Here is a 26,966-nt window from a genome sequence, read left to right as displayed (position 1 = left end):
CTTTGTTCTCCATCTTCCGAATTCTGCGCAACCAACGCCAGTTTTTTCGAGATAGGTACGCCATGCATGCCATGCAGCTTTGCTCTTTCCAAACACCCAACGCCTCATATCAGTACTTCTACATGTTTGCCTTTCGGTTCACCAGCTCTTCCGTGAATCTACCGTCCAGGCTGCTGACCCGCCAACCCAGGCCCCTCCCTCGTCCACCCAGCCCGCCTCATGCCCTCCTCAATACGGCCCCAAATCCTCTCCACAACCTCCCTGTCCCTCCACCGCCCCTTCTCGCTGCCCGTCCACTTGTCCACCTTGGCGCTCAATACGCCTCTCCCCAAATTCTGGATTCCTTCAGGCGTCTCCTCGCCCTGCCACCCCACGTAGATACCTGGGTAGTGGCTGAACAGCTCGGCCGGGTTCGGGTACTTGTACGATTTGAACTGCCAGGTCTGACCTGTAGTGAAAACGGCGACGACGCGCTGCCAGTAGGTTGGCTTGAAAGAGGTAGTGCTGTCGACTAGGATGAAGGTTATGGGCTGCGAGGAGATGGAAGGCATCGGTCGACGGATCTGGATCATGTTTGCCGAGGTCGTGTCGGCGGCATTAGGAGGAATGAAGATGCCGTCGTCGAGGAAGGACTTTATGTTGGAAGTGCGCAGGAGGGACGAGGCAGATGGCGAGAGTAGGATGATAGGCTGCACCTTCTGGTGTGGCTTCTTTGTAAGGTTCGATACGAGCGCAGGTTGCGGGGCGCTGGGTTTGTGCGAATCGGGGCGCGAACGGAAGAACGAGGCGGCAGTTTTACGATAGAGGGAGAAGTCCTGGGTATATTAGCTTGGTACGTTCTTAGTAAGTTTGAAATTCTTACAATAGGCTTGTTCCCGCGTAAGATGGTGTTGTGGTCACCCATATTTCTCTCGCCGTCGTAGATCTGGAGGAGTCGCGCGTCTACCATGCCACCTTGTGTGCTTTTCATGTTGCGATCCACCGGTACGCCCTTTCCGCCCGCAATCGCTGCCGCATCGCCCGCTGCTGCTGTCGCGGTGCCGCTGTCAATTGATGCGATGCTATCACTGCTCTCTGTCTCCCCACTCAGCCACGCAATCAGCTCGATCTTCTGCGCGAACGTCAAGTTCTGTACGCTTCCGCCCGCGCCACCTGGCAGCTCCTCATTCAGCGTCGTTACGGCGGCAAAGTAGTCGGTAACAGAGGCATCTTTGTTGACCCAGGCAAAGTAACAGCTGCGCAAGTCGATTGGCTTGCTGTCTGGCGCAAAGCGCGTGTCTGTTGTGAGGTCAAAGGTTCGATGCGCATCGTCGACATTGAATGTGATGTGTGTCGCTCGTGCCAGGTCATCGAGGTAGTCGGCCGGTGTGGGTTCGGCGCTTGTGCTAAGAATGGGTGTCGCTGAGGCTTTGATGGACAGGCGCAAGTTGTAGAGCGGGTCGTCCACCTCCGTTTGTGCTGCTTGTGATGTCATGGTAAGTGTCGCTGTGCTGAGACAATGAGAGTAGAAGACTGCAAGGGGTCGTTGTGCAGTGTGGAGCGTCTCTACGGAGCCGCGAGCTTGGTGATGCGTGAAGCTAGCGACTCCGCGACTTTTGGCAGGTCGCGCCTGCCAAGCCGTGGACGTGCCTCCCTGTTGACAGATGCTTTGTTCTTTCACTCTGTGGCCACACCAATTTTGTGAAGTATTCAGATAGGCACTCGATCATGAATATCACCGGAACGCCACAATGGTCCTAGTATAACGCTTCACTGGGGTAGTCGATTTGCTTCTTGCGCATACTTGTCACTTCCTCAAACGACTGGGTCTGTCCGCACAACTCAATACCTGGGTCTGAGCCACGATGACTCTGTGTCTCGTCAATAGACTTGGAAAATCTGCAGGAGACTCGAGTGCTCTAAATGGCTGAATGTTACGTTGAAGCAGGTACCTCGACACCATTGTCACGAAGAGCAAAATGCCACTATCTAGGCGCTGAAACCTCAGACGTACATATGCAGAGAGACCTGTTATGGCCAAGTCCTTGACATCAGGAACATCGTAGTGAGCGCTCGCGATGACAAACATGCCAATGGAGTTCAGCGAATACAAGAATCGCGAGCATCTGACTTGTAACGACCGATCCAGCTCAAAGAACACGAATGTCGCAGCACATTGCAATGAACAGGAGCGTACTCTGAAGTTGTGGGGGATGTTGCAAACGTTGTTGAACATGCTAAACTATCTGACAAATCATACGCAGCTACTCCACCTATAGCTTCGACTTGGATACAATATATCCGTTGCTGGTCTGCAGCCACTTGACGGCATCCCCGACAATCTCGTCAACAATTTCTCTTGCGTTTTTCTTCTCGTTGACAACGGCAGCAACCTTACCCATCAGGAATGGTCGCGCGTTGTCCATGGTGTCATCGTCAAGATCATCACCCAGCTTCTCGAGATCGTGCTCAACAGGTAGTATGCCCTTGCTGGTAAGTTCCTTGATCTCGGCCGCCCTGTTTTCTTCCCAGTTTGCGATGTACGGGTTGTTGCGGACGCGGAGAGGTCGTCCCGTGAAGATAATTGTGCGCACATTGTCATCGAAACCAGCTGTGCGTACTGCTTCCTGATGGGCCTTGGGGGCGCCAGCCTCCTCAGCAAGGATGAAGCGCGTACCGACCCAGACACCAGTGGCGCCAAAAGTAAGCATGGCAGCGAGCGACTGACCATTGAAAATACCACCAGCAGCGACAATTTGCACTTGCTCACCAGTGAGAGGTGACTTATGGCCCTCAACCATCTTGACCGCCGCTGGAATGAAGACAGATGTGGGTGTGTCGCCAGTGTGTCCACCACCCTCACCACCCTGTGCGCAGATGATGTCAACACCAAGGTCGAGACACTTCTTGATGTGCTTGGGGTGACCGATCATGTTCATGTATAGAATGCCGTGCTTGTGCAGCTTCTCGACAACGGCCTTGGGGGGAACACCAACGGCGGACACAAACAGCCTCGCCCCAGAGTCGATAATGATATCGACAAGTTCGTTCAGCTTGCCCTTGGTGTAGTCGTAGCTATTACATGTCAGCATAGCTCACAATAGGAGACTAGCGTGTGCACTTACTTGGTCTTTCGTGCACTACCACCCACCTGGGGGAGCAGGAGGTCGATACCGAAGGGCGCGTCTTTGTCGTTCAGGTAGCCCTTGAGCTCTGCGATCTGCTCTCGCAGCATGTCAGGCGTGTAACCAACGCCACCGATAACACCCAGGCCTCCAGCATTGGTGACGGCAGCAGCGAGTTTGGGACCAGCAGCGACGTTCATGCCCGCCAGCATGACGGGGTGCTTGATCTTAAGCAGATCAGTGAGCTTTGTGCGGATTTGCTCTATGGTGCGTCAGATACATGTGCGCACTACATGACGCGAATACATACGTGGAGAAGACATGGTGACTGGTCTGTTTTGAGATTTTGGGAAAGTGCAAGGTACAGGTTTTGTGATAGAACAAGTGAAAGTGATATGTAGGGGACGGAGGAGCACGGGTAGTCATGGGGTGAGGAGTACGTCGACTCTCCAGCAATCGAGCCGTCTGCCGAGGCACAACAAGTGGAGAGGGCGCTAGACCGCATTGGCAAGCAAGATCCGGGGTAGCGTGCCGCCGCTACTGATTTTCACCCGGCACCCGGCTGCATCACATGCGAACCAGCCGGCATCACGAGCGCTCTGTGATCTGGTGGCCATGTCTTGCACAGCAGAGCTGCGTGCACTGTGCTCGTGGAGACACACGCTGAAGAGTTTCCAACCAAGACCGAAGCCGTTCTACAATGCCCTCCAATCACAAGCAACACCAAAATGCCCACAATGTCGAACATACTATACGACTCTAAGCTCGCAGCCGGCAGTTCCGGTCCGGAAGTCTCTTAGGGATTTACAGAATTGCCAGCCGCAGGATGTACGTCTCATTTCACAGGCCATTGGCGAGAAGAAGAATCGTGCCTTCGTGGCATTGGGCAGCAACATGGGTGACAGGGTAGCTATGATCGAGCAGGCCTGCAGGGAGATGGAAGCTGGGGGCAAGATCAAAGTCGTACGTACGAGTAGCCTGTGGGAAACCAAGGCCATGTACGTGATAGATCAGAATATGTTTGTAAACGGTGCATGTGAGGTACGTCGTACTAGCTCATGCCCCAAGTCCAGCACCCTAACGATTACAGATAGAAACCTCACTATCACCAATCCAGCTGCTAGATGAGCTCCAGGCAGTTGAGAGCCGAATGGGACGCGTCAAAGTCATTGACAAAGGTCCCAGGAACATTGATCTGGACATATTACTCTACAACGATGTCACTATGAAGAGCGAGAGGCTGCAACTACCGCACGCCTTGATGCTTGAAAGAGAGTTTGTTTTACGTCCACTCTGCGAGTGAGTTGTCATCTCACCATTTGCGTCTCGTAAACTTACTAGCCCCAGATTAATTCCAGAAGAGAGCTTACCTCTGCACAATGCTTTACCGGCAGGTCCACTCAAAGAGCATCTATCCTGTCTTCCCCACTCGGATGAGCCCTTGTCACCTCTGACCCCACTTGCGCCTACACTTCCCAACATCACAGCCTATCAGTCAGACCGAGATACACGCATCATGTCAATTCTCAACGTCACACCAGATTCATTCTCTGATGGAGGCAAGAACTTCAACAACGATGAAGCCACGCTGAAAAATACGATCAAATCTTATATTGCAGCTGGAGCGACCATCCTTGACATTGGCGGCCAGTCGACTCGACCTGGCGCTATTCAAGTTTCAGCAAAGGAAGAGCTTGCTCGCATACTGCCCGCTATCACCTTGATCAGACGTTTATCAGAAGCACGCAATGTTGCAATCAGTATTGATACATATCGTGCTGATGTAGCCGAAGAGTCGATCCGAGCTGGTGCGCACATCATCAACGACGTGAGCGCTGGTCTTATGGATGACAACATGCTCCCCATCATGGGAAAGTTGGGCTGTACTGTATGTCTCATGCATATGCGTGGCACGCCTAAGACCATGAGTAAGCTTACGTCATATCCCGAGGGAGTGATCGAAGGCGTAGGTCGCGAGCTTCTTGAGCGTGTGCGTGCTGCTGAGGCAGCAGGCGTCCGCCGCTGGCGCATCATTTTGGATCCGGGCATTGGCTTTGCAAAGACACAGAAGCAGAACCTGGAGTTGCTCCGGCGTCTGGATGAATTGACGAAATATCCCGGTTTGGAGGGCTTCCCATGGCTGGTAGGCACGAGTAGAAAGGCCTTTATTGGGAAAGTTACAGGTGTACAAGAAGCGAAGAACAGGACCTGGGGTACTGCTGCGGCAGTTACAGCCGCGATAAAAGGTGGCTCTGACATTGTTAGGGTGCATGATGTGGCTGAGATGGTACAGGTTGCTAAGATGGCGGATGCTATCTGGAGAGTGTGATGGTCATACGACGCCCTACGCGACAAGACGCTTGTCCAAGCCCAAAGCGAAGCTAAAGGGTAAGAAAATTTAGCATAGCAGCTTCCAAAATAGATCCCGAATTGGGCTAGCCCTCAGCCGCACTTCCATAGGTTCCATGATACACACCACTCCTGTCATTATGTAAACTCCGCATCTAAAAACGAATTACGAGAGATGGTGTTGATCCGATTCGCTAGGTTTGCTAGAACGCTTGGGATGGTGGTTACAGGCGGACTGCGAAAGCAACGCTGACAAGCAGTGCCTCACCACTGCAAGCCACTTGGCCGTGTGAAGCTGCGCCTTCTGCAAATAACCTCGTGATGGACATCTCTACTAGTAGGGCTCATTACGAGGTTGTATGACAGTGTTCAAATCCAAATCGAGGGCTGAGAGTGAGCATCGTGACCCACTGACGAAAATGTGTATTCTGGGAAAGTCTGGTGAGGGGGAAGACATATAAAGTGACTTGCAGAACACCAAACAAAACATCACAACAACATTAGCAACGTCTTCTCTCGCACGATAGGATTTTGCAGTCTATTAAGCAATCAACCAAACCCAGTATACATCCTCCTCACCAAATATCACTGAACGTTGACCCACGATGCACTTTTCCACCATTGCCCTTGCAACACTGGTCTCGATAGCCTCAGCTGCCCCAGCTGCCCTCGAGGCACGTTTCCCCAAGGGAAATGTTCTTTCACCGTCTACAATCTCTATCTACCACAGCTCCAACGGCGCCATCGACTATGGTGTTGCCCGCGGCGAGGTATCCCGCAATAACTGGGACGGTCGCGACAACAGCACGCTTGTAACCTTCGATCTCAACGGCAAGAATTTACCAGAAAACTGCTTCCTGCGCTTCTGGCTCGAATCTGGCACGCAGTCATCCAGCCCTACCTCGGGCTCTTTCTGGTCCGGCACTGGGCTCATCGATGTCTTCTCTTCTCTGCAGCCGGCACCAAAGGAGGGAAGTACGGGATGGGGAGGTCCAGGAAATCAGAGAAATAACCCTTTGGGCAGAATGAAGGTCAACTACAACGGAGATGCCACGGTGCTGGACTTTGCGCCTAATCAATTGAGTGGGTTCAAGTGCCCGAAAATTGGAGACTGGAATGTAAAGAACGGTCTTGTCGGATACGAGCTTGTGCCTGCTGGAGATCAAGATAGGGTACAGTGGGACGGTACTGTTAGTGGGTTGTACTTGAATTGGTAAAAACAGGACTTTTGATTGATCTTGGGGTTGTGGTTTTTTCCCTTCGGCGGATCAGGCTTTGCGCAGGAACTTTCGCTCCTTATCTCCAGCAATCATTGCAGACAATCTTCTTTTGTTAGTAATGCCCAACTTCTTCTCGAACTTGGCGCATTGATTTCTCTTCGAATTCTAGTTTTCCTGGCCTGAATTTCTTGCCACTTATTTCGGCCTCGTCGTTGTCATTGTGATAGTTCTTGACCGCCCCCTCACATTCCCCCGCCCTCGCGTCAACTTCACATGAGGTTCTTACCAGCCACAAGGCCCCTGGTTTCAAACAAACACGATGTTATAGGTTCGACGTCAACATCACTGCTCAGTCTGATGAAGTACAATGCCTAGCGATAGGTACGCACCCACTCCAAATCTAGAATGTTGATTTATTGATATAGATTATGAGCGTTGGCTGGTTTTCTGTGGTTGTCACGTTTTGCCCTGCATGCTGTCCTAATTTGTCACCCAATCCGTCACTTTCACTATTAACAAATTATAGCTAGCCAGTTGGAAATTCTCGCTTCTATATGACGTATTTTGATCGTAGCCGTGAAGATCCGGGGTGGGTGCGTACGTAATCGGAGGTACTAATATAATCCACAAGATTGGTGGGTACAAAGGTTTTTCGGTGATCCAGTGACTCGATAGGTGAGTTTGCACGCGCCTTGAATTCATGGTAGTTGCTGCCATCTGCCCATTACTCGCCGTTAATATGTGCTATAATATGCCTAGGACAGCTTTCCGGATACCACATCTAAGCAATGGCAACTTAATCAAAAGTGCTACACATAACGTACACAGAAACTGGGATTTTGTCTTTCCGGTAATCAGAGGAAACAAGGACTATCAGTAAATGCATCTCGTAACTAAGAGTCTACTGGGCTTGTACCGGCTTCTGTTACTGTCCGAGAGCCAGAGATGCAAAGAGTCGTCGAACCAGAGACATAGCACACTCGATGCAGACTACCAGCTTACTAATTTATCATCAAAGAGCCTTTGGTTTGTATTGGCTTAGAATCACCATTCCTGCGAGACTCGACATGCTGTGTAATCTGACAGCGTTACGAGTCTAACACAATTCGGATACGGTGCTAGCATTTGACATCAATGTACAGGAAATCCGAAGTCGGGCACCAGTACAAATCCACGACAAACCTCCTAGGATGGGCGCTAAGGACGGAGTGTGACTCTTGTGCATTTGGCAGAGTCGGGACTACCAAATTTGCGGGACTGTTACGCAGAAAGTTGCTGCAATCGGTAGTCACTGAATGCAAGGCGATTGTAATTGCCTTTCAGAAAGCGCAGACATGTCGCATAGGTGTAAGATATGATTTGCGGTGGTTCTCTAGGCCTACTGTCTGGTTTCTTGGTTTCACGGGGAATGCTAATCGCTGTGGGGTGGACGTTAGTGCAGGACAGTTTCAACCAAAGGCGCATTCGTACCTAGTCAAAATGATTGTTTGATAGCCATCGGTGTCCAATTCAGCCCAAAGAAACAAGACCTTCAATCACGAAGTAGCCTTCTTTAGATCCACCCATACAGCTATACAAAGCTGCAACCTATCTATTTACTACAAACGTTACCATGGCGTCCGCGCATAGCCTCAAGGATCTGCCGCAGAAAGGGCCACTAAGTGTGCCTGAGTCTCAATTTACACCAGAAAGATTTCGGTCAGGATCGGTTCTTAAGGCTGCTCAACGGAAGGTTGACAAGCGGCTTCTGTGCTGGTATGCTTTTGTCCTGCTGTTCATGCGGACCAACATGATCAACATCTCCAACACAGCCATCATGAACCTCGAAGAAGGCAACGGCATCAAGAAAGAGTTAGGAGGTCTAACATCTGCCGAGTGGGCATGGGCTTTGAGCATCTTCTACTACCCATACATGGTCTTCGAACCTGTGGCCACGCTCGCACTGAAACACTTCAAGCCAAACGTCTGGATGTCGCGGATAATGATAACATGGGGTATCATTTCGATGTGTCAAGCCGCCACACAGAACTACGCAGGTATCCTGGCGTGCCGCTTCTTCCTCGGTGCAGCCGAAGCAGGCTTCTACCCGGGGGTGCTTTTTCACATGAGTTTCTGGTATTCGACAGATCATCTGCCGTTACGGATCGCTTTCCTTTATGCTTGTGGTATGTTCGCGGGGACGGTTAGCGGATTGCTGGCCTACGCAGTCTCCTACATGAACGGCGTTGCTGGACTTAGTGGTTGGAGATGGGTATGTACCCCTACATCAAGCATCTGCTAGCCTTTAGCTGACAAGGTCCAGCTGTTCATACTCGAAGGTATTCCTGCTGTCCTATTCTCTGTCTACACTTGGTTCTATTTACCGAACTATCCGGAGACTGCGGATTTCCTCAGTAATGAAGAACGTGCAGCAATTGTTGCAGATCTACCAAACCAGGCACCGACGATGCATGCAAAGACTTTCGACTTCGACCAGATCAGGGAGCTATTCAGAAGTACAACATTTGTCCCCTTCTTGATGATATGGATTACACATGGGATAGGCGGATGGGGTATCTCGTTTGTGTTGCCGACTGTGATCCATGAGTTGGGGATTTCCAATACCGCGGTTTCGCAAGTAATGACTATGGTAGGTCGAGAAGGTAACTACAAGTACTACTGATCGGAAGCTGACCAGAGCAGCCTCCCTTCACGCTTGTGTTCATTATCTTGTGCGGGCTGGCTTGGTTCATCCACACCAAGCGCCTATCGCCTTGGGTAGCTGCCCTGGGTGTTGAAATCGCACAGATAGTGTGCTATATCCTCTTGATCACCGTTAAGCAGCCGGTTGCTAAGTATCTCTTCGTCATGATTGCAACTGCAGCGTCACAATCATTTTTCGCAATAATTTGGCCAGAGCGCATCCGCGCAGCAAGGGGCACCACAACTGCTGGCCTTGCGATTGGGATCACAAACGCCAGTTGCCAATTCATGGGAATTGTAGGACCACAGATCTACCAGCCAAAATTTGGTCCTGCATATCGCGTGAGCTACATTTGCTCAATCGCGCTTTTGGTGACGTGCGTGGGCGCAGTTCTGACAAGCTGGGTATTCGTTATGAAAGATGACAGGAGAAGAGAGTTGGAAGAAACCGAGATAAAGACACCCGTTGCCTAGGTTAGTGAGCAAGGGTACGCTGGGAATGGTGGAAATGGGAGATGTCGGAAAGGAAGAGCAGGCGTCAGGAACGCGCTAGAGTCGCATCTGTTGACTCACAACACTGCACTCCTTTAGATCTTTTAGCACGCTTTTGCCTCTTGTTAGCCCAGAAATGTACGCGAATTTGTTTCAACTATATCACGAAATTTGTGCATTTATTCTCAAATGCAAATTGGGAGCTCACTCCCTACAAATCACACTATGACACGGACGCGGTCGTCAGACTGCTTTTCCTCACGTCTACCGCATCCATGTTGTGCTGTATGTGATATAGGTAAACGTGTTAGTCTGTAGGCTTGAGTATTGATGTGCTCTGTCCCCGTGTCTCCCCGAACGCATTCCATGGTGCGTCGTAAGAAGAGAACGACATCATATATCGACTAGCTGAATTGACGGCTCTTATTGCAGCCCTTGTATTGATCTAGACAGCTCCAGTAGATGAGCTGATAGGCAGTGTTACAGGTGTAGCTGTCGCAGATGGTGTGGATGTTGCACCTCCGCTAGAAGAAGGCTTCTGGACTGTAGCCTGTACAACTTGTCCTGTGCGTTGCGTTAATGACTACTGAATATCAGAAAGGGAGATCCTTTGATTCACCAGCTGTGTTTGTCACGATGTCGATGAGCGCGTTCAGGGGCTCGTACGAAAAGGTCTTTTGTGTAAGGCCCTGACCCACTTGCTTCACGGTTCCTGTGACTTCCGTCATGTTCAACTGTAGGACTCCATTATTACATCGTCTTTGACTCAAATGCTTTCAACTCACTTTGTAGTTACCAACAATTTGCGAGAGAGCATCACCGCCGCCTCCAACAACCTCTTGGACGATATTACCCAAGTTGTCGACTAGGAAGTTAAGGGTTTTGCCGCCTTGAGTGATGGAACCGAGCTACCATTGTCAGTAAATCCCTCTCTGGTTATTAATAATTCCTGCGACTACTCACCAAACCGTCCACTGCGCCAATGACCTCTCCCACCAAGTTTGTGACGTTACCAACCAAGCTGAGCAACAGCGGGTTTAGGTCCAAGGAATCGAACACACGTTCGACAATGTTGACCAAGTTTCCCAGTCTTACTATAAGTTCAAGGTTCACATCGACGTCGGCAATGGTGATGTTGACCTTCTCGACCGAAACTGCAACTCCGGCATTGATCTGAACAAGGCCAGCAACTTTGGCGTTCAGGTTCAGGTCTGCTTGTAACTTTTCAACGACAAGTTCGATCCGGCCAACGTGCAGCTCGGGCACCTGCAGAAGAACGTCCGGTGCAGTTGAGGTTTTGGAGACATTTGGTGCCGAAGTCGTTGGAGTCCTGGTTCCAGTGGCAGTCGCACTGGCAGTTGCGCTGCTCGTGATTGGCGGAGTGTCCAATGTCGCAGACGAACCAGTTTGTGCAGATACTTGCGACAAGAGTGTGAAAAGGAAAGCAATGAAGAAAAGGCGGATCCAGAGCGACATAATGGCAGTTTGCGTTAAAGAAGAGAGTGAACGACGAGTGAGCCTAACAGCAGCCCTACAGCAGATCAAAAGGAATCAGAGTCGAAGCAGCATTCGAAGCGAACCGCAATGCGAGTCAATCGGTTTGCAAATGCCGTGTAATCCATAAGACTCATTTCGGGTAAACCCCTGAAACAACCTAGGACCCGCGATCAGAACAAGGGTTCGAGCCTCATCCGTGAGTCGCTCTGTGGTAAAAAGGTCTGGTCCCTAAATAGCTCGCAAAATCCTGCTTTCCAGAAGGTGGACAGCCGTTGGTATTGGTTCCTATAGAAAATTCAATTACCGTAGCGCACGTTGAGGACTGTGGCTTGAAAACGCATCATGCTCATTACAGATCCATGGCGATAATCCATCACCTTGTTGCAAAGAACTGCACATCCTGTCTTTACTTTAATTTTCTTGTTGGCTCGTCTCTGTCGAAGTTGCCCGTCACCACACTCTTTCCTTGCCGGCTTTGCAGCTGCGTCCTCTCCTTTCCAACCGGGACTTCGAAATCAACTACCCTCACCACTCATCATGCGTGCCTTCACCACAGTCCTTGCGGTTCTTCTCCCTTGCGCAGTACTAGGACAACTGACAGACAGCGATGGCTACACCGGCTACAAGCTCGACATCCGTGAAGATGGAGATCCTCTTGCCGTCGTGTACGAGACTGAGAACACAACCCCAAACGTCTCTGCCTTGGTCCCCGAGCCGGACGTAGTTCTCAACGCCTCAGTGCACGTCGGAGAAATATATATTGGCGTCGACAACCTGACCGCAAGAATCAATCTTGACGCGCAAGTTCTCTCATTGCTATCGTTCAACGCCGGCGTCGATCTCTCCATCGACAAAGTCTCGCTTCTGATCCAGAACGTAACCGCAAAAGTCTACCTGGAAGCGCGCCTCACGAACCTCGTTTCTATGGTTAGCGATGTGCTTGACAGCATCGATCTGAACCCAGTCATCGCCGAGCTAGGCAACGGACTGGGCAGCATCATCAACGACACAGCCGGTCTGATTGGAGACGTGACGGATGGCCTGGGATCAGGAACGAATTCGACATCTTCCGGCTCGCCAACTTCTGCAGCAAGTAAGCGATCTGAGGACCTTATGCAGTTCGATATCAAGAACAACATTCTCTACTCAGCAAACGACTTCTCGGGAAACACGCATACACGCCGTGTACTGGCACAGAATGGCGATATCATCGAGCAAAAGCTTAACAACTACGGATCCATCTCGAATGAGCGCGTGGTGGGCAACTATCAGAAGAACATGCGATTCAATGGGTTCAATGAGAGTGTCACGTTCAAAGGCGAGGAGGTCAGGGAGGAGGAGTATGTCTACGAGCCTTTCAAGGGCCTCTTCTCGATCGTGGGCGTTTTCAAGAACAAGAGCACTGGGGAAATCGTGGGCACGCAGTTGCTGGCTGAAGCGAGGGGAGGTGGAAGTGCGACGATCGGAAACGAGCAAGATCTAGGGTAGCCGAAGACGAGTTGCATTCTTCATTAGTTATTGTTTGCTCAAGATTGCTGACACAAAACCAAATACCGTGCATGACTAGAATTCCCCAACCCCTCTCACTCGTTGGATAGCGCCAATCATGCCTTTCGCCCAAGAAAACTTTCCTAGGTCTTTGCCAATCCCATCTGCAACTTCCTTGCCATCTTTGTCCCTCCAGATTCCATCTTCTTGCGATGCCAGCCCATATAGATGAGTATCTTTGAGCAAGTCAGTGTTCACATTTCCTCTTTCAAAGACCTGGTACGTACTCTGATTCCTCCGGAGCTGCTTCATCCAGTCTTGGCACACTTGTTGCGAATCGATCATGATGTTGACTTCCATCGAATGGAACCATGACTGCGTGTCTTGGTTGCCGTTACCTTGGATTCCAACGTGCTCATCAACGATCATGATTTTGACTAATACCAGCGTCGTTAGTGTACGTCCGCCACAGCACGAAACATCAGCTTACTATGACAGCTCCTCGCCTTGAACTTGTTATGGATTGGGAACACCTGGCCCTTTGCGACGTAGTAATGGATACGCAGATTCCTCTTTTGCTCTTCGTTTAATTCTTGATACATCTCATTTGCAACCATCTCGTTGTTTCCGCCTTGGAAAGGGAGCAGTTCTCCTGCATCGTTGTAGCCCAGGCAAACATAGTATGTAACCTCGATTCCCCGAGAAGCTGCCTCTCGAAGCGCAGGCAACAGCGGCGCAGCGTTGAGATTTGGCGTCTGGATGAAGATCGTCCGCTGGGCACTTCTGATGGCGGCCAGCCAGGCTTCGTTTTGTGGCACGTTTACACACTGGTGATTGAGAGCACCCCAAGGCCGTCTGTTGACAAGTGCCATGGGGAAGGGGGCGTGCGGCTTGTGAGGGAATATTGGTATCATGTCGTCTTCTGCGCCGCAATCTGGTGCCGTTCCTTTGCGATCAAGTTTTGTTGCAAGATCTAATAGTCATAAGTAATGCAAAACTATGCAGTTGACTGCTAAATAACTTACTGAGGTGCCGAGTGACCGCATTCACTCTTGTTTCTCCATCGCTGGGTGAGAGGACCGCTTGCATGCGCTCAAAATCCGCCCCAATGTCTGGATCATGTGCCCTGTTTTCTCGGTCTGGCAGTGGGAGGGATTCATTTCTGCTCTCGAGATCACTCTTACTGAAGCTGTCATGGCGCATTCTAAGGTTCCCCTGCTCGTCAAAGAGTGATCGAAAGGAAGGATCGTGAAACATCGCAACATGTGCATTGGTGGCCGGAGTGTTCAGAGATGGTAATGGGGGATTGAGAGCTCTCGCCCAGGCGATCAGTGCAGTGTCGTATATAGAGTTGACAATTTCTCCCTCGAGGTGTGTCATCATCTCTAGGTTGTCGTTATCTTGAATGTTGTTACTCTGTACGACAGCCATTCTCCGATCAACGACCATGAATTTCGAGTGGAACGTTCCCAGCATAGGGCGATGGTAATTTTGTACTTCCATGTCGATGTTGGGAATTTCTTCCGGGGCAGGTAATTTGACGGCCTTCGCAGTATACTGTTCGACTGACATCATTTGATGGTTGTCGATGACTTGCTTGATGTTTCCGCGGTCGTACATGATTTTCACAACCGCTCTTTCTCCACGCTCACCGGCTCGCCTTGAAAGCTCTTTTATAGCGTCTGTGATGATCGATGCCGCACCTGAAGCGATCCAGAAGTTTGTTGCCAGAAACACTTCTTTCTCCGCCCGAACAATGAGGTTCGCCATGTGCCGGCAGATGTCAGGCACTGGCGCAACAACCGTAATAGGAAAAACTCCGTTACTGCCCATCAAGCTAGGGCTCACCATACCTGCCAGTGGATCGTGTTCGAGTGAGCAGAGGGCAGCATGGAAACATTGTAGAAAGAGTTCGCTGGGTTGACTCTCTCCCCAGTTGCCGCATTCCTGTGCGCGTACAAGTTCTGCCTGACTCGCGGGGTGTTGAAAGTGAGATGGTTTGCGTTCGGTGATAGCGAGATGCTCGCCACCGTAGAGTTTATCGGCAAGGTGCGTGGGCTCTTTGGATGGTAATTGCGCAAGCTCAGATGTTATGCTTGCAGAATCGGTGCAGTATCGATGCAACTTGTTGGAAATTACGGTAGCCATTGCTTTACGGATTGTCCACGACTGACGATGGCACAGATATGCGGAAGTGACGAAAAAGAACGTGCAGATGGACAAAACCAGCAAAAGGGTAGAACATGTTGGAAGGGCCCATGATGTAGGCCTCGACAAACGTCGAGCGTCTTGCATTCCAACCGAGTTGTTCGAAAAGAGGATCCTCAATGACAGCATAGCCACGCGTTCACTGCCACTTTGCCGGTTGCAAAAGCTTAGTAGGGGCAACTAAAAAAGCTTATTCTATTCTGCGCTGCGGTCGGGAGCAGGGATTAGCTGAGTGCAGCTGTCAAAAAGCTTGGTTGAGCACTAAAAAGCTTGGTGGACTAGCTCTGTGAAGGTTAAGCCACAGACGCTAAGCAAGTCCCTTCCGGACAATGACGCTTTCGCGCGAATGCAGGAAGATGGGTCAAACCAAGATCTCTGAGCTTTTTTCCTGCAACGTCTACAAGATATCCAACAACCAGCGTATTGCACTGGCCGACAGTGATAAGGAAAGAGAGTGCCAATTGAAGTGAAACTCAGTGGCCTTCTGATTTTGAAGTTACTGCTACTGCTACTAATCTCATATCTCACAACAGGTAGGGTCGAACTTTTCAGACAAGTAGCTGTACAGGCGTAAGCCTGCATAAACCATGGACAGGAGATGAGGTAAATCCTGGATGGCACGTGCAGCAGTGCGAAGCCATCGACGTCGTTAGTATTTGGGCGGCTAAACAATTGAAGATGTTGATTCAGTGCGTCTCAACTAGCTGCAGGCGCCGACAGGACTTTGGTCTTCACGGTCGTTTCTCAAGGCCCGACTGCATAACCAGCCATATCTGATCCGTGGAGGTCGACATGATCTCGTGAAGTCAACCACACTAGCTATGACTTGGTCAAGACAGCAGCTGAGACCACCAGCTTAGCCTGTAAGATCTTTAGTGACTTGTAGCTACATCTAGTGATCGGTTAAGCGCAGCTAGTTTCATCCTAGTGAGAGATGAGAGAGAGAAGGATGAAGAGGAGAACAGTCCGAAAGAGCTTCGAGATGTTCAATGTCTGAAGGGCTTGAGACAACAGTAGCTGGAAGTTGTCGAGATGGTGGTAAGCTGTCAGGTAAGGAAAGCGATTTTTGAACAAGAGAACTCGTGGTTTCGCCCTTTGACTCTCCGGTCACACTTTCCACTTGTTCAAAATATCCAATTCGTATTGGTCGTGCGAATTAGAGTCAATCAGACATTGTCCACTAGTTATCGATTCTACCTCTAGATGACACTGATTTCTAGTACCTGTCGCGGTAATGCAGTTCCCTGTGATACCGAATCTCTTCCAACCTATGACTCCAAACGGATCCAACACCCCAAGCCCTGTACTAGATGACAAAGACCTGAATAACCCAATCAGTGTATGAACGCTTCGAGTTTTCAATATTGAAGCAAATTCGCCAGCGCATCGGACCCTCCGCCCACATCGCCATAGAAGCACTTCATCGTTTCCGTAGTATCGAGGTGGTGTCAGTCGAGCCCACCAACCATGACATAGTTTCCTGCTTTCCGCTGTTTCCTCGCTATCCAGAAAACATGCAAAAAAAGAGATGAAAAGGGAATCAAAAACATCCCACCATCCAGGACTGACTCAGAGACGACAAGTCCAGCACACCCGCCGCCGGCGCCGGTGTACGTACTGGATGTGCTCTGGATGTATAGCTGCATTGAGCTGAGCTTATTTTGCATCTCGACAAAGCCCTTTTCATGGGTCAACCTGCTTATGACAGATCCGATGACCCGTGATTATGTTCCAGGTTCGTGGTCTCGATCTCCAAGATGTCGTTAGTGCTGTGTCATGTAGAGCGTATAGCGGATATGTCAATAGCGGGTGTCGGTGGATGGTGTGGAGGGGAAGTATCTACTAGATAGTGATTCGGAAGACTGGAATTGACCTGCGGTCCAATGATGACATCGAGTTTGGGTATCGGCTTATTTTACAGTACATGCACTGCCTGACCATCGCCTGCACCACGTTTTCTATGCTCACAAGTGCTCACCAATCCACGACCACCATCCAGCAACATCGCCGGCGTTTTTGCCCTGGCTAACGTTACCGCCCACGACATGCACTGTTGTGCCGATCTCCCTCATTTGGTCAAACTCGAAGCTGCCCTCTCCACCCTCACCAAGCCACTCCTTCTCTTCATCGACGTCGTCATCGCCACCACTGAGCGCAGCACCTGCATCCCTGAGCGCCTTGGCCCTGTTGTTCCTGACCTCAGAGAGGGCCTTTTCAAGCTTGATCTTCACCAAGTTGGCCGGCTCGGCGGTGAACAAATCCATCTTGTTTGCGGCAATCAGGACAGGGATCTCCTTCGGCCCCTTGCTCGTCTTTGCATTGGTGTAGCGCTTCTGCAGACTCAGTAGCACATCGTGCAAGTACTCTGCGGCCTCGTTCAGGCCGGCTTCTTCAGCGATGGCAGCTGCGTCAACAACGAAGATGATAGCGCGGACATTCTTGGGGTCGGCGAGGGCGGAGGTAGCGAAGTTGCGTAGCTTGCCGTGGCCGGGCGTGTCGAGAATAATGAAGCGTCGCGAACGCTCAAAGGCTGGATCGCCGGGGGAGCGGTAGCGGGAGGATGCGGGGACGTGAGGGTCTGGGAGGAGGGCTTCGATAGAGAGGGGTGTGGTGGAGGTGTGTGTTGTGGGGACAGTGCCGCGCTCAGTCTGTGAATAGCGTGTTAGCACCAAGCCTGTGGGTGTGTTGCGTGCCCATGTTGCACGGGTGCAGCGGGCTCAGCCAGACACCTACCAGCGTTGTGAAGGCCGTCTTTCCCCCGCCACTCGGCCCCACGAGCAGGAACGTGGGCAGGCCGGTCGCGCTGGCCGCCTTCCTGTACAGGAAAGAGTGCAGCAGGATAGGCAGGAGGATGGCAATGGCAAGCGAGATGAAAATCGTCGACGGCTTTGGCGACAAGGCGTGGGTGAGCCAACTATCCTCATCGTACCAGGCCATGCCGCAGTGCAGTGCAGTGCAGTCGAGCGCTTCCCAGTCCCCGTCCCAGTCCCAGTCCCAGTCCCAGTCCCAGTCTTGTTCTCGGTCTCAGTCCAGGTAGCAGATCCTCAGGCGGGTGCTCGCAGTAGCGCGGCTCTATCCGTATGCCAGGCGCCGGCGAAGGAGATGCGCGCAAAGTGGGCGGTGAGTTTCGTGTAGGTATTGGAGGGCCCAGGGCTGGAATTTCAGGCAGGGGAACGCGTCTGTTGGCGCTCCAAGGATGACGTGACAAGAGTCATCCTCGGGCCTCGCAGCTCCGTGCCAGCGCTTGGACCCGAGCGTGGGCGCGCAAAGCCGAAGCCTGGCCCGCCGCTAGCCAGCTACCGTCGAGCTTCCTTGCACCTCATCCCAAGACGCGCTCTGTCATTTCGTTGAGACGAACAAGGAAGCTGTGGACGTCATGGAGCGAAAGCCCAGCACGAGGCGGTGAGCGAGAAGGCTGACAGATGCGGCAGTAGCGTGCCTCCCATCAGAGGGAAACGAGATGGAAGGAGGCTTGGTGGAGGCGTGGTGGAGGCGTGGTGTGGTGTGGTGTGGTGTGGTGGGGCATGACTCGCGGCTAAACGGAGCCTGTGAAAGAAAGGCAATTGCGAGGTGCGAGGTGCGAGGTGCGAGCATGTGCAAGGCGCGAGTAGACAACCAGGGCCGCCTGCATTCACACAACTATCAGAAGCTTTTAGAGGCTATATATTCATACAATTGACAAGGGCCACCATCGTTAGCCGCAGCTATTCCACCATTGTTGCATCCATGTTGCATCCATGCTTGTGCTTCCTACCTGCCCCATGGTCTGTATACCCATAACTGTGTCCAGAGGGCTATCGTGGCCATGGCCTGTTACTCATACAACCGTAATCTCTGCAACCATTAGGCCCCGCGACATGGTGAGCCCATCAGCGACAGTACATAAGAGAGGAGGTATGGCCTCCGACCTGTACCGTTTTTATCCACAAGCTCCATGCACAATGCATCCGTAACTCGTGAAAATTTTCCTGAGCCCATACACCAACACCAATGTTGTATCGCGCTAAAAGCACAATCGTGACGTGAAACGCCGCAAGGAAAGATCGAGAGACAAAAGAAGCAAAGAAAGAAAACGTTCGCTCATGCAGGTCATACGGTCGTGTCATGACAGCTGTGCTGGGTGCTGAATTAAACATGTTAGGATCAACGAGGAGAGAGAAGGAGATAGTGAAAGACAGGAGACGCCCAACTCCATAATGAACGCCGCACCAATGTATGTCCAACGAACGTGCGTGTTGATATAGTCCGGATCCAGGCCGAGATATCGTGTAGGTTCTGTTATGCACCTGGCATATTCTTGGGTCGGTCCATCGATCGGTTGGCCATGTCGCCTTACCATGCTAGTTCGATTGGAAAGTGCCTTGTGGTCGACTCGATGGCGAGCAAGGAGCGCGGTTGGTCAACAGACCGACAAGTAGCTCAGTATCCCGCATGAGTGTCCGGATAGTATCCACGGCTGGTCTCCATACCCTGGAAGCGTCCACAGCTGCCGTTGTGCCAAGCTGCGGCTGATGCCGCAGGGCCAGGGTACTCCTCTTTGATATTGCGCTGGGGTAATGGGAGCGAGTGCTCGAGTTTCGCTGGAATGCTCTCGTAAAGCGGAGCTGGGTAGTAAGAGTAGTCTTGAGGGGCCTCGTTCATTTTCGTGTCATCGTCGACCATGTGTTGGTCTCCCACAAGGCCTTCACCTGGGCCGCCGCTCAACGAGCTCGCAGAACTCACAGAGTGGCTACCTATGGGGCTTGGATCGAGCGAGTAGGTGTTCCCTCTATACATGTTGCCGCCCATTGTTGCGCCGCTATTTGACAAGCCGTTGCCGTAGGATCCAAAGCTTCGTGTGCTGTTAGAACCTAGCCCATGGTGTCCGGGCCCACCGAGGCCTGCTCCTCCAGCGCCTCTGCTGGCGCCAGCATTGTGAGGTCCCTCGTGTTGGTAGTGGCTTGGTGATCTTCCACGGACGACAACCGGATGTGACGAGCGAGCAGCAATCTTCACCCACTTCGGGCTGTCGTCTCTCGGATTCTGAACGTTTGCCCAGAGTTCGACGATCAGATGGTAGTACTGTTGCTGAGCCCGACGCTTTCCGTTGTTGGCCGTTGCAGATTTGAACTGAATACGTTCGAAACCATGCTGGAAGTTGCTACTGGCATGGCTAGTAGGCGAGTATTGTTGCGAAGAGTCGGAGTCGTTTTGCAGAGGCAACTGTGGGCCTGGTACACTTGAAGACTGATGGAAACTGTTAAGCCCATAGCTGCCATGCTCGTGGCTCTTTCCAGGCGGTGTAGGCGCGAGAAGCTCTTTCTTCATAGAAAGCTGAGGACCCTTGTCGCGTTTTGGAGTATGCTGGATAAGCTCGATAGTCTTTCCTGCTGTACCGTCAACGGCAGCAGCAAGAGAAACGGCCATCGATTGGATTTGTTCTTGCGGCTTCCCGTTCCCTTGGTCAAGATATAAGCGAGCGTTAGAGATCCAGGGGTTGAGTCCAAAGGAAACATTGACAGCGAAGTAATTTCTGCGGTAGCAGGTCCATACGCGGTCGCTAGAGTAAAAGAATCCTTTCTCTATCTTCGCCTCAAGAGCTGGCAATACGTTAGTGCCCTCGCAAGTAATTGTTCCGTACGTCTCTTGCGCGTTGAAAGGTGGTGTCTCTGAGGATTGATTATGGGTAGAGTAGGATGAGCTCTGGTAGTTGCTGTATGCCAAAGGCATGGTGGTTGGCAGCACACTCCTAGGCGTTTCAGGCAAAGAGTTGTAGCGAGAGAGGTTAGAATGACGAGGCGATAGCGTGTGGGGGTGTCTTTGCAGACCGGAGGTTGTTGTATAGTTGTCCCGAGCCGGCGCACCCATGGGCGGTGATACAGGGTTGCTCAACCCTGGTGATCGTGTCGGAGGTAACATCGCCGATGATGAAGCATCAGTTCTGTTGTGTTGCTGTCAGCTGTCATGCATACACATTGAATTTGTTGTGCACGAATGCGCCACAACGGCTACCTACATGGAGGACATCCGTCGAGTCGACATGTTACCGTAACCACAGGAGAAGCCGCCGTAGTTGTTTGCCACAGGGTACTGGTTGGGGTAGGTTGTAGCCACGATCGGAGAAAAGGTTGAGTAGGAGTAAGCTAGCGCCGACGAGGCGTTGGAGCTGGGTGATGTTGAGATGGAGCCAGACCCCGAATCGGAGAGGGCCACAGCAGATTGGTAACTGTTCCAGTCAGTAAGTTCGGCAAAACAATGCTAATCAGCCCAAATGATGCGAGCGACAGCGATGTGTAACCAAGCGTAGGGTGACACGATATAGGTTGTTAAGTTGATCAAGGACGGTATGGCAAGCCCGCTAGTCTTGTCGTGTGATCATACGTGACAGACCAGCCTGTTGGGAGGGCCAGGTGCGCCATGCATCGATAGGTGTGCGACGACAAGTATGATGGGAACCATCGTCGACGTGTTTGTTCTGGGGCCAGGGGTTGCCAGCACCAGGCAAAGAGGCGTCGAAGATGCAGGCTGGGGTTGGCAGGCAGCACCACGGAGGTCCCATGCCATGCCGGAAAGAAGGAGACCAATGAGAGAGGCTACTTACGTTGCGTCGGGACGGGGTGGACCGTAACGGCTTGTAATTGCGCCCAAAGGCATACCGGTCGCTGTATGAGCTAGGGCCCCGTCGCGCCTTAGCTGATCGGGTACACCAGGTGCGAAAGAGTTGTGATGTGCATGAGAACCAATCTGGTCAATGCATGCGTCTTCTGTGGAGAAATGATTTTCTGTCGCCATTGGCAAAGGACGATGAAGTACTGCTTGTCCTGAGATTAGCCGACCATTCTTCGCTCCGTAAGGGACTGAGTGTGGAAAATACTGGCGACAATTGCGAACAGCATGCATGAGTAGGCCGCGGAGTACAGGGAAGCAGACACGCATGGGGTGATGGTCGTACAAGTGCTCCACAGTCGGACTAGAAGAAGTATGCGAGAGCGCACTACAGGAGCTGCAGAAATTGAAACAAAGGACCCACAGCGTGTAGCAATAAACAAGTATGAAGCAGAAAAACGCGCGCTGGCCGTGTTGTTGACCTGCACAGAAAAAGAGGCGCAGGCGGAATGCATGATAAGAATGCGGAGAAAGGCGCCAGTTCATGGTGCAGCGCTTGGAAGGCAAAAAGTGGAGAACTAGCATGCAGATACAAAACAAAAAACTGTTTACTCACTTGTATTCATCTTACAGCTAGAACAGTTCGTTCACTGTAACAGTCTTTTCCAAGGAAAAAAAAGAACTTGCGAGGACAGTAGTAGGTGAACGTCTGTTGCTACAGCTTGGCGCTTTGGATAAAGCGGCGACTGGAGCAGTCGCACTCGAGTTTACGAAAACACCAGGCACTCTTGTGGCGTTGCTTTTGTTTTGGCGTGAGGCTCAATGCGAAAGGCGGTTCAATGTATCGATTTTAAAACGAGCTCTCGAGGGTGTTGATCCGGGCTCGGATGGAAGGCAGATGCCAGTGTTGTTGGTCGCCCACGGCTTTGTCTGATGCTGCTGTTGGCTCGCTTGAGGATGGCGTAGCCGACGCAGGGGTGTTGTTTGTATAGCTGCCGCTGCGAGTTGCTGGGGGTTGAGAGGACGTTACTTCTGTTGTCGTCGACCGACAATTTGAGCAGTGTGGTTCCAGGAGGTAGTAACCAACGCAACTACTACCGGGAGATGAATCTCGTAGTGCGCATCAATGTTCAAAAGGCGAAGAGTAAGGTCTTCCGTAGGGTTTGGTCAGTGGGTGTCTTTGGACTGTATCGAGTAATGGGACACCTACAGCTATGAGGCTTTTGAGAAAGCTGACAGTTGGCGTGCGTTGATGTCACCTGTTGCGGCTGCACGACACCTTAAACCCTGAGATTGAACGGTTCGTCAAAGTGGACTGCCAGACCAACTGGTGCGCTTTGCTTCTTCCCGCAGTCTCCACAGATCTCGAATGGCGAGCACGGACAGGTACGGGCAACCACCCGGCTACCTACTGCTTGTAAATCCTTGTTGCGACGTAGGCGGTGTGTGTACTCGTTGCCGCTGCACTGCGACCTGTCAGTCCTTCGTATCAAACAAGGGAACATGTCGCAATCCTGGTGGAGCTTACAGGGTTCTTCTGCACAATTCCTAAAAAGAATGATGTGGCGTCGTCTGATTTTCAATCGTGGCTGTTTCAGCGAGGGTGCTGTCGTCAAATGTTCAGCGATCTACGCGGAGGCCCGGCTCGCGGAACAGCCTGGATATCGTCCGTTACTTTGCACCGGTATGGGAGATACAGATGGGTTGCGATTACTGGATAGCAACCCAGACAAGAGAGTGCAAACACTGTAGGCTATGTATTGACAACTCCTCTTCTGACTCGATCCGGGCAGGTGGTAGTCTCCTGAAGGGTCGAAGCATATATGCACCGTGCCTTCAATCCAATTTGGCTCCTGCTCGGAACCGTTGTACAAAGCCGCTAGGATTCGATGCTCCCGTGATGCTGATCCTCGAGGCTGTTTGGTAGTATACTAAGCCCTAGAATATCGATACAATAAGATGTGATGGGTGTTGTGGCTCAGCAAAAGAGAAGGCTTTGCTAATGACGGTATTTAACCAGAATGTATTCGAGAGCTGGTAAATCAAAGAGAACGTGAGCATACAAACTCTGGGCAATAGATGTACGGTTCGCAGATAGAAACCGCTGTAGCTCGATCCAGAATAGGGCGAGCTAGGGGCCAGGTTCGGGATGTTTGGCTGAAAGAAGAAGTGCCTACCAAGCAAGCATAGCCTCATAACATCATTCAGGATGATGGATCAAGATTTCAGCCCACAAGCAAATGATCTGTATTTCCCTGCTCTCAGACCATGACCGTTTTGCTAGCACCACGGTAGTATTGGCAAGCTGCAGCAGCGAGCCTTTCCCAAACGGGCAACTCTATATCTCCGAGATGTCAGGGAGATGACTTGCCCCAGCGCCCAGGCTCGCGTCTTGCTCGAATAGTAGCTGGTCCACGCTGAGCTTTGCATTCCTTGCACCGGAGTAGGGCCTCTGTCGTCCGTGGGTATGATAGCCCACCGCCTTGCAATAAGTGGATTGGCTCGACGGACAGACGCATCACGGCCCCCGTGCAGCGATGCAGGAACATTGACCACGACACCACACTGAATTGGGTGGCCGACTCGACACAGCAGGGCGTGAACCAAACAGCCGGGACTTCGATGTTTCATCTCGATCAGCCGCCCAAGAATAACCCATGAAGCGAGCAGATGATCAGGGTTCGCTCTTGCCACGTCGACGTTGGTTGGATACACTGCCCGCGGCGCCCAGTCAGCAGGGGATGAAAGGTGGACCACGAACAGGCTGGGATAGAGCGCCACGGCCCGGTAGCCGCAGATAGACAGCATGGTGGACTGCGGGTTAACAGGAAGACGAGGGAATCAGAGGACAAAGAGATTCTTTGGCCCGAGAGCCGTTACCTGTCAGAGGACGACGATGAAGCTGTTGCTTGGCTCTGACGGCAAACCGAGTGCCTGAAGTCGACGAGAAGTCAGCCACCACCCACCCACACCAGCGCCATGTCCTGCTTGCTGAGGCAAGTGTGCAGCGGGTGATGCTCAAAGGTTGCATCGCCTAAAAGTTTTTGGTTAGAACGCTCACTGCGCCATGATCCGGGCTGCTTCACTCTCAGCACACCGCGACCCAGCGGCCTGGGATGCTGCGTATTACTCCGAAAGAGGGCAGGGCCAGTCATCGTGAAGGTTGCCGCCCATGGTCGTCACTCAGCTCTCGTCGCGCCTCGGACGAGGTGAGCGCGGCGAGCGGCATATCGTTGGCCGGGGTCTGAACGGTGAAAAAAAAGCGAGAAACAACGGGGCATGGACCGGCTCGGCGGCTCCCTTGCGTGGTCCAGGTGAAAAGCGATACATGATCGATGGGAAGGAGGGACGAACCAGCAGGGGATTGGAAAACACCATCTGGTGACGTGCAGCGCCCACGGCTAACTAGTCTCCACTTGGCCGTGCGCCAGCCTGCTTTGGCCACTAGTGCGCTTGGGCCTTCCCGTTGTGCAGTGGTCGTTGTTCAACTCTCCAACCGCTCTCGCCAACAGGCCTTGGGTGGAGAACAGCACCGCAAAGTGCTGAACATCCCTTACTGCACTGCTTCAGCAGCACTCCACGCGGGTGAGGTGACATTGCGGTCCCAAACATCATTGCGCTCATGTATCTCGCACGTTGCGGCCGTCCACGCCCCAAGACTCGGGGCTGACCGGCGATGAGAGAGCTCTCATCTTCGCATTGCATTCCTTAACTCACAGCTGCACCGCTCATCAAATTAGTTCAGCCAATAAGCGGGCAGCGATCGGCGGCAGCCAGCAGGCAAAGAAGGCTTGCCGCAGATGCTAGCATCAGACTGAGCCGAGTCACTCTACTACTTCCATGCCAGTCTGGTCATCTGACGTCTCTGGATAGAGAATGCAGAGGCAGGGCTTCCCGCTTACTTTCCGAGTGCCTCGCCGCACTAAAAGCGCCGCCCCAGCATGTTCGGCGCCTGCCAGAGAATTTACCGCACCCAGGCACAACAGCCCGTTGAAGCGTAGATTCAGATGGTGGCTGAGCGGGTATCCAGGAAACAACAGCTCGAACAGGAAATTGCAGCTCGTTGCGAGGTCACAAGATGCGTAGCTCCCCTGCAATGTGTTTGTTCTCGAGGCGCGTCGACCTGCAGCCTCCCGCCAACCCCGTGACGGTGATGGCCGGGCGTCCAAGTAACTTCCAGATTCTGATACATCATGGCGACCTGCATCAGACTTGACTGTCGTGTCGGGAGGATTAGAAGCCGGCTTAGGCCCCTACTCCGAATGTCTCATTCGACTCGAGGTTGCCAGAATGGGGAAGCTTTCTCTGTCTGCAAAATGTTACACCGACACCGCTTACTCCAGCCTTCCAAATTAACGGATTCTTGGGAGGGGCCGGTGTCGCAGCCTTGACAGGAGCACGTTAGAGCAATCCGATCAAGTACTGATAAGCCGTTGCGAAGGGATCGAGCACAGCACTTAGTACAGTCAATGACTCCATGAATAGGATCAGACCACTATGGGTCTGACTGGAATAATTATGTTTGCTTTCGGTTTGATCACAGGCAGTCGGTTTTGCTTGGAGGTGATCCGGGAACAGGTACGTCAAGCTGAAAACCAACCCGCAACCTATCGTTGGGTTGCGCCTGTCGACTCCAAAATTCAGTTTTGAATGGTGTGCACTGCAAGACAACCTCTCTCAATCACCGTTCTTTGTCAGTTGTACTAGCAAGCATGGCTCACCTTTCGAAGCTGCTCCAGACGCCCATCCAGGCTTTTGTTGCGCCACGAATCAACGACCTATTTTCCTCTCATCATGTGAGTACTCACAGACCACATAATACTTGTGTATTAACAAACTAAGTCATGTGCGGCTTCGGTCGATCGAGCATCCAGGGCTTTCACAGAGTATAGTTTGCTTCAGAAACTGGCACGAGCGCGTAATCAGTGCATGCATTGAACGGTTACTTGCATTCAATAGAATCGTTTCAGAAGCTTGCGGTGCTGTCCTGTTGCTGTGACAAAGCTCCAGAACCTCGAAGGTAGGGTGGCTCAAAGTTCATATATAGGCTCCTTCGTGTGTTGGACATGTGTTCTTCATGAACCCATTGTTATATTGGGCTCATATTCGCATACTACACCAACGATGATGGCTGAAAGCTGTAAGACAAGCATACTAAAATTTGGCACCGATGAACTACAACCATGTGGCAACGACCACTTTCCATGGACCAGAACACAAGTACGCTGGAACTAGGAACCCTTTTGTGCGTGTTCTATCATCGCAAGTTGGTAGCGAAATGTTAGCGTATTACGGCGCGGCCGATGGCATACCAAGGACTGGCAACTTGTGGTCAATGGTT

At 51.8% G+C, this 26,966-nt stretch overlaps 12 protein-coding genes across 14 annotated transcripts, besides 5 other annotated features; 4 read left to right on the top strand and 8 right to left on the bottom strand.

Annotated features, from left to right (window-relative positions):
- Positions 1–158: 158 nt before the first annotated feature.
- Positions 159–1,474, bottom strand: EKO05_0011034 (accessory factor associated with RNA polymerase II; the record flags this gene model as incomplete). The annotated part of the gene is made up of 2 exons (XM_038943838.1): positions 159–815; positions 863–1,474. The coding sequence occupies 2 exons, from the start codon at positions 1,472–1,474 to the stop codon at positions 159–161; spliced, it is 1,269 nt and encodes a 422-aa protein (XP_038793290.1).
- Positions 1,007–1,046: a tandem repeat.
- A 778-nt stretch (positions 1,475–2,252) lies between the features above and the next one.
- On the bottom strand, positions 2,253–3,427 carry EKO05_0011033 (uncharacterized protein; the record flags this gene model as incomplete). The annotated part of the gene is made up of 3 exons (XM_038943878.1): positions 2,253–3,054; positions 3,105–3,366; positions 3,415–3,427. The coding sequence occupies 3 exons, from the start codon at positions 3,425–3,427 to the stop codon at positions 2,253–2,255; spliced, it is 1,077 nt and encodes a 358-aa protein (XP_038793288.1).
- A 292-nt stretch (positions 3,428–3,719) lies between these two features.
- EKO05_0011032 (trifunctional dihydropteroate synthetase) lies at positions 3,720–5,433 on the top strand (the record flags this gene model as incomplete). Its single annotated transcript, XM_059637899.1, has 3 exons — positions 3,720–4,145; positions 4,195–4,403; positions 4,452–5,433. The coding sequence occupies 3 exons, from the start codon at positions 3,720–3,722 to the stop codon at positions 5,431–5,433; spliced, it is 1,617 nt and encodes a 538-aa protein (XP_059493882.1).
- Positions 5,434–6,058: 625 nt separating this feature from the next.
- EKO05_0011031 (uncharacterized protein) lies at positions 6,059–6,670 on the top strand (the record flags this gene model as incomplete). Its single annotated transcript, XM_038947382.1, has 1 exon — positions 6,059–6,670. One exon carries the CDS (start codon positions 6,059–6,061, stop codon positions 6,668–6,670), a length of 612 nt encoding a protein of 203 aa, XP_038793286.1.
- Positions 6,671–8,285: 1,615 nt separating this feature from the next.
- Positions 8,286–9,829, top strand: EKO05_0011030 (uncharacterized protein; the record flags this gene model as incomplete). The annotated part of the gene is made up of 3 exons (XM_038943893.1): positions 8,286–8,924; positions 8,976–9,302; positions 9,356–9,829. 3 exons carry the CDS (start codon positions 8,286–8,288, stop codon positions 9,827–9,829), a joined length of 1,440 nt encoding a protein of 479 aa, XP_038793285.1.
- A 463-nt stretch (positions 9,830–10,292) lies between these two features.
- EKO05_0011029 (uncharacterized protein) lies at positions 10,293–11,323 on the bottom strand (the record flags this gene model as incomplete). Of its 2 annotated transcripts, XM_038943861.1 has the most annotated exons (4): positions 10,293–10,411; positions 10,467–10,581; positions 10,633–10,755; positions 10,811–11,323. In XM_038943861.1, the coding sequence occupies 4 exons, from the start codon at positions 11,321–11,323 to the stop codon at positions 10,293–10,295; spliced, it is 870 nt and encodes a 289-aa protein (XP_038793284.1). The 2 variants fall into 2 exon arrangements, with proteins under 2 accessions (XP_038793284.1, XP_059493881.1); XM_059637898.1 differs by having other exon boundaries at positions 10,293–10,581.
- Positions 11,324–11,881: 558 nt separating this feature from the next.
- Positions 11,882–12,832, top strand: EKO05_0011028 (uncharacterized protein; the record flags this gene model as incomplete). Its single annotated transcript, XM_038947381.1, has 1 exon — positions 11,882–12,832. The coding sequence occupies one exon, from the start codon at positions 11,882–11,884 to the stop codon at positions 12,830–12,832; it is 951 nt and encodes a 316-aa protein (XP_038793283.1).
- Positions 12,833–12,907: 75 nt separating this feature from the next.
- EKO05_0011027 (uncharacterized protein) lies at positions 12,908–15,169 on the bottom strand (the record flags this gene model as incomplete). Its single annotated transcript, XM_038943870.2, has 4 exons — positions 12,908–13,068; positions 13,120–13,269; positions 13,323–13,805; positions 13,858–15,169. The coding sequence occupies 4 exons, from the start codon at positions 15,167–15,169 to the stop codon at positions 12,908–12,910; spliced, it is 2,106 nt and encodes a 701-aa protein (XP_038793282.2).
- A 1,835-nt stretch (positions 15,170–17,004) lies between these two features.
- EKO05_0011026 (uncharacterized protein) lies at positions 17,005–17,977 on the bottom strand (the record flags this gene model as incomplete). Its single annotated transcript, XM_038943928.2, has 2 exons — positions 17,005–17,688; positions 17,774–17,977. 2 exons carry the CDS (start codon positions 17,975–17,977, stop codon positions 17,005–17,007), a joined length of 888 nt encoding a protein of 295 aa, XP_038793281.2.
- A 31-nt stretch (positions 17,978–18,008) lies between these two features.
- Positions 18,009–18,052: a tandem repeat.
- Positions 18,053–18,534: 482 nt separating this feature from the next.
- Positions 18,535–18,560: a tandem repeat.
- A 44-nt stretch (positions 18,561–18,604) lies between these two features.
- Positions 18,605–18,648: a tandem repeat.
- A 426-nt stretch (positions 18,649–19,074) lies between these two features.
- Positions 19,075–19,112: a tandem repeat.
- A 347-nt stretch (positions 19,113–19,459) lies between these two features.
- EKO05_0011025 (uncharacterized protein) lies at positions 19,460–20,938 on the bottom strand (the record flags this gene model as incomplete). The annotated part of the gene is made up of 1 exon (XM_059637897.1): positions 19,460–20,938. One exon carries the CDS (start codon positions 20,936–20,938, stop codon positions 19,460–19,462), a length of 1,479 nt encoding a protein of 492 aa, XP_059493880.1.
- Positions 20,939–23,905: 2,967 nt separating this feature from the next.
- EKO05_0011024 (uncharacterized protein) lies at positions 23,906–24,433 on the bottom strand (the record flags this gene model as incomplete). Its single annotated transcript, XM_059637896.1, has 1 exon — positions 23,906–24,433. One exon carries the CDS (start codon positions 24,431–24,433, stop codon positions 23,906–23,908), a length of 528 nt encoding a protein of 175 aa, XP_059493879.1.
- A 13-nt stretch (positions 24,434–24,446) lies between these two features.
- EKO05_0011023 (uncharacterized protein) lies at positions 24,447–24,780 on the bottom strand (the record flags this gene model as incomplete). 2 transcript variants are annotated; one of them, XM_059637895.1, is made up of 2 exons in its annotated part: positions 24,447–24,659; positions 24,712–24,780. In XM_059637895.1, 2 exons carry the CDS (start codon positions 24,778–24,780, stop codon positions 24,447–24,449), a joined length of 282 nt encoding a protein of 93 aa, XP_059493878.1. The 2 variants fall into 2 exon arrangements, with proteins under 2 accessions (XP_059493878.1, XP_059493877.1); XM_059637894.1 differs by having other exon boundaries at positions 24,447–24,780.
- Positions 24,781–26,966: the final 2,186 nt, after the last annotated feature.

Source organism: Ascochyta rabiei, chromosome 21, assembly GCF_004011695.2.
Source record: "Ascochyta rabiei chromosome 21, complete sequence".
Classification (NCBI taxonomy): domain Eukaryota; kingdom Fungi; phylum Ascomycota; class Dothideomycetes; order Pleosporales; family Didymellaceae; genus Ascochyta; species Ascochyta rabiei.
The sequence above is the reverse complement of the archived record's forward strand: the minus strand, read 5'-3'. Positions and strand labels throughout refer to the sequence as shown.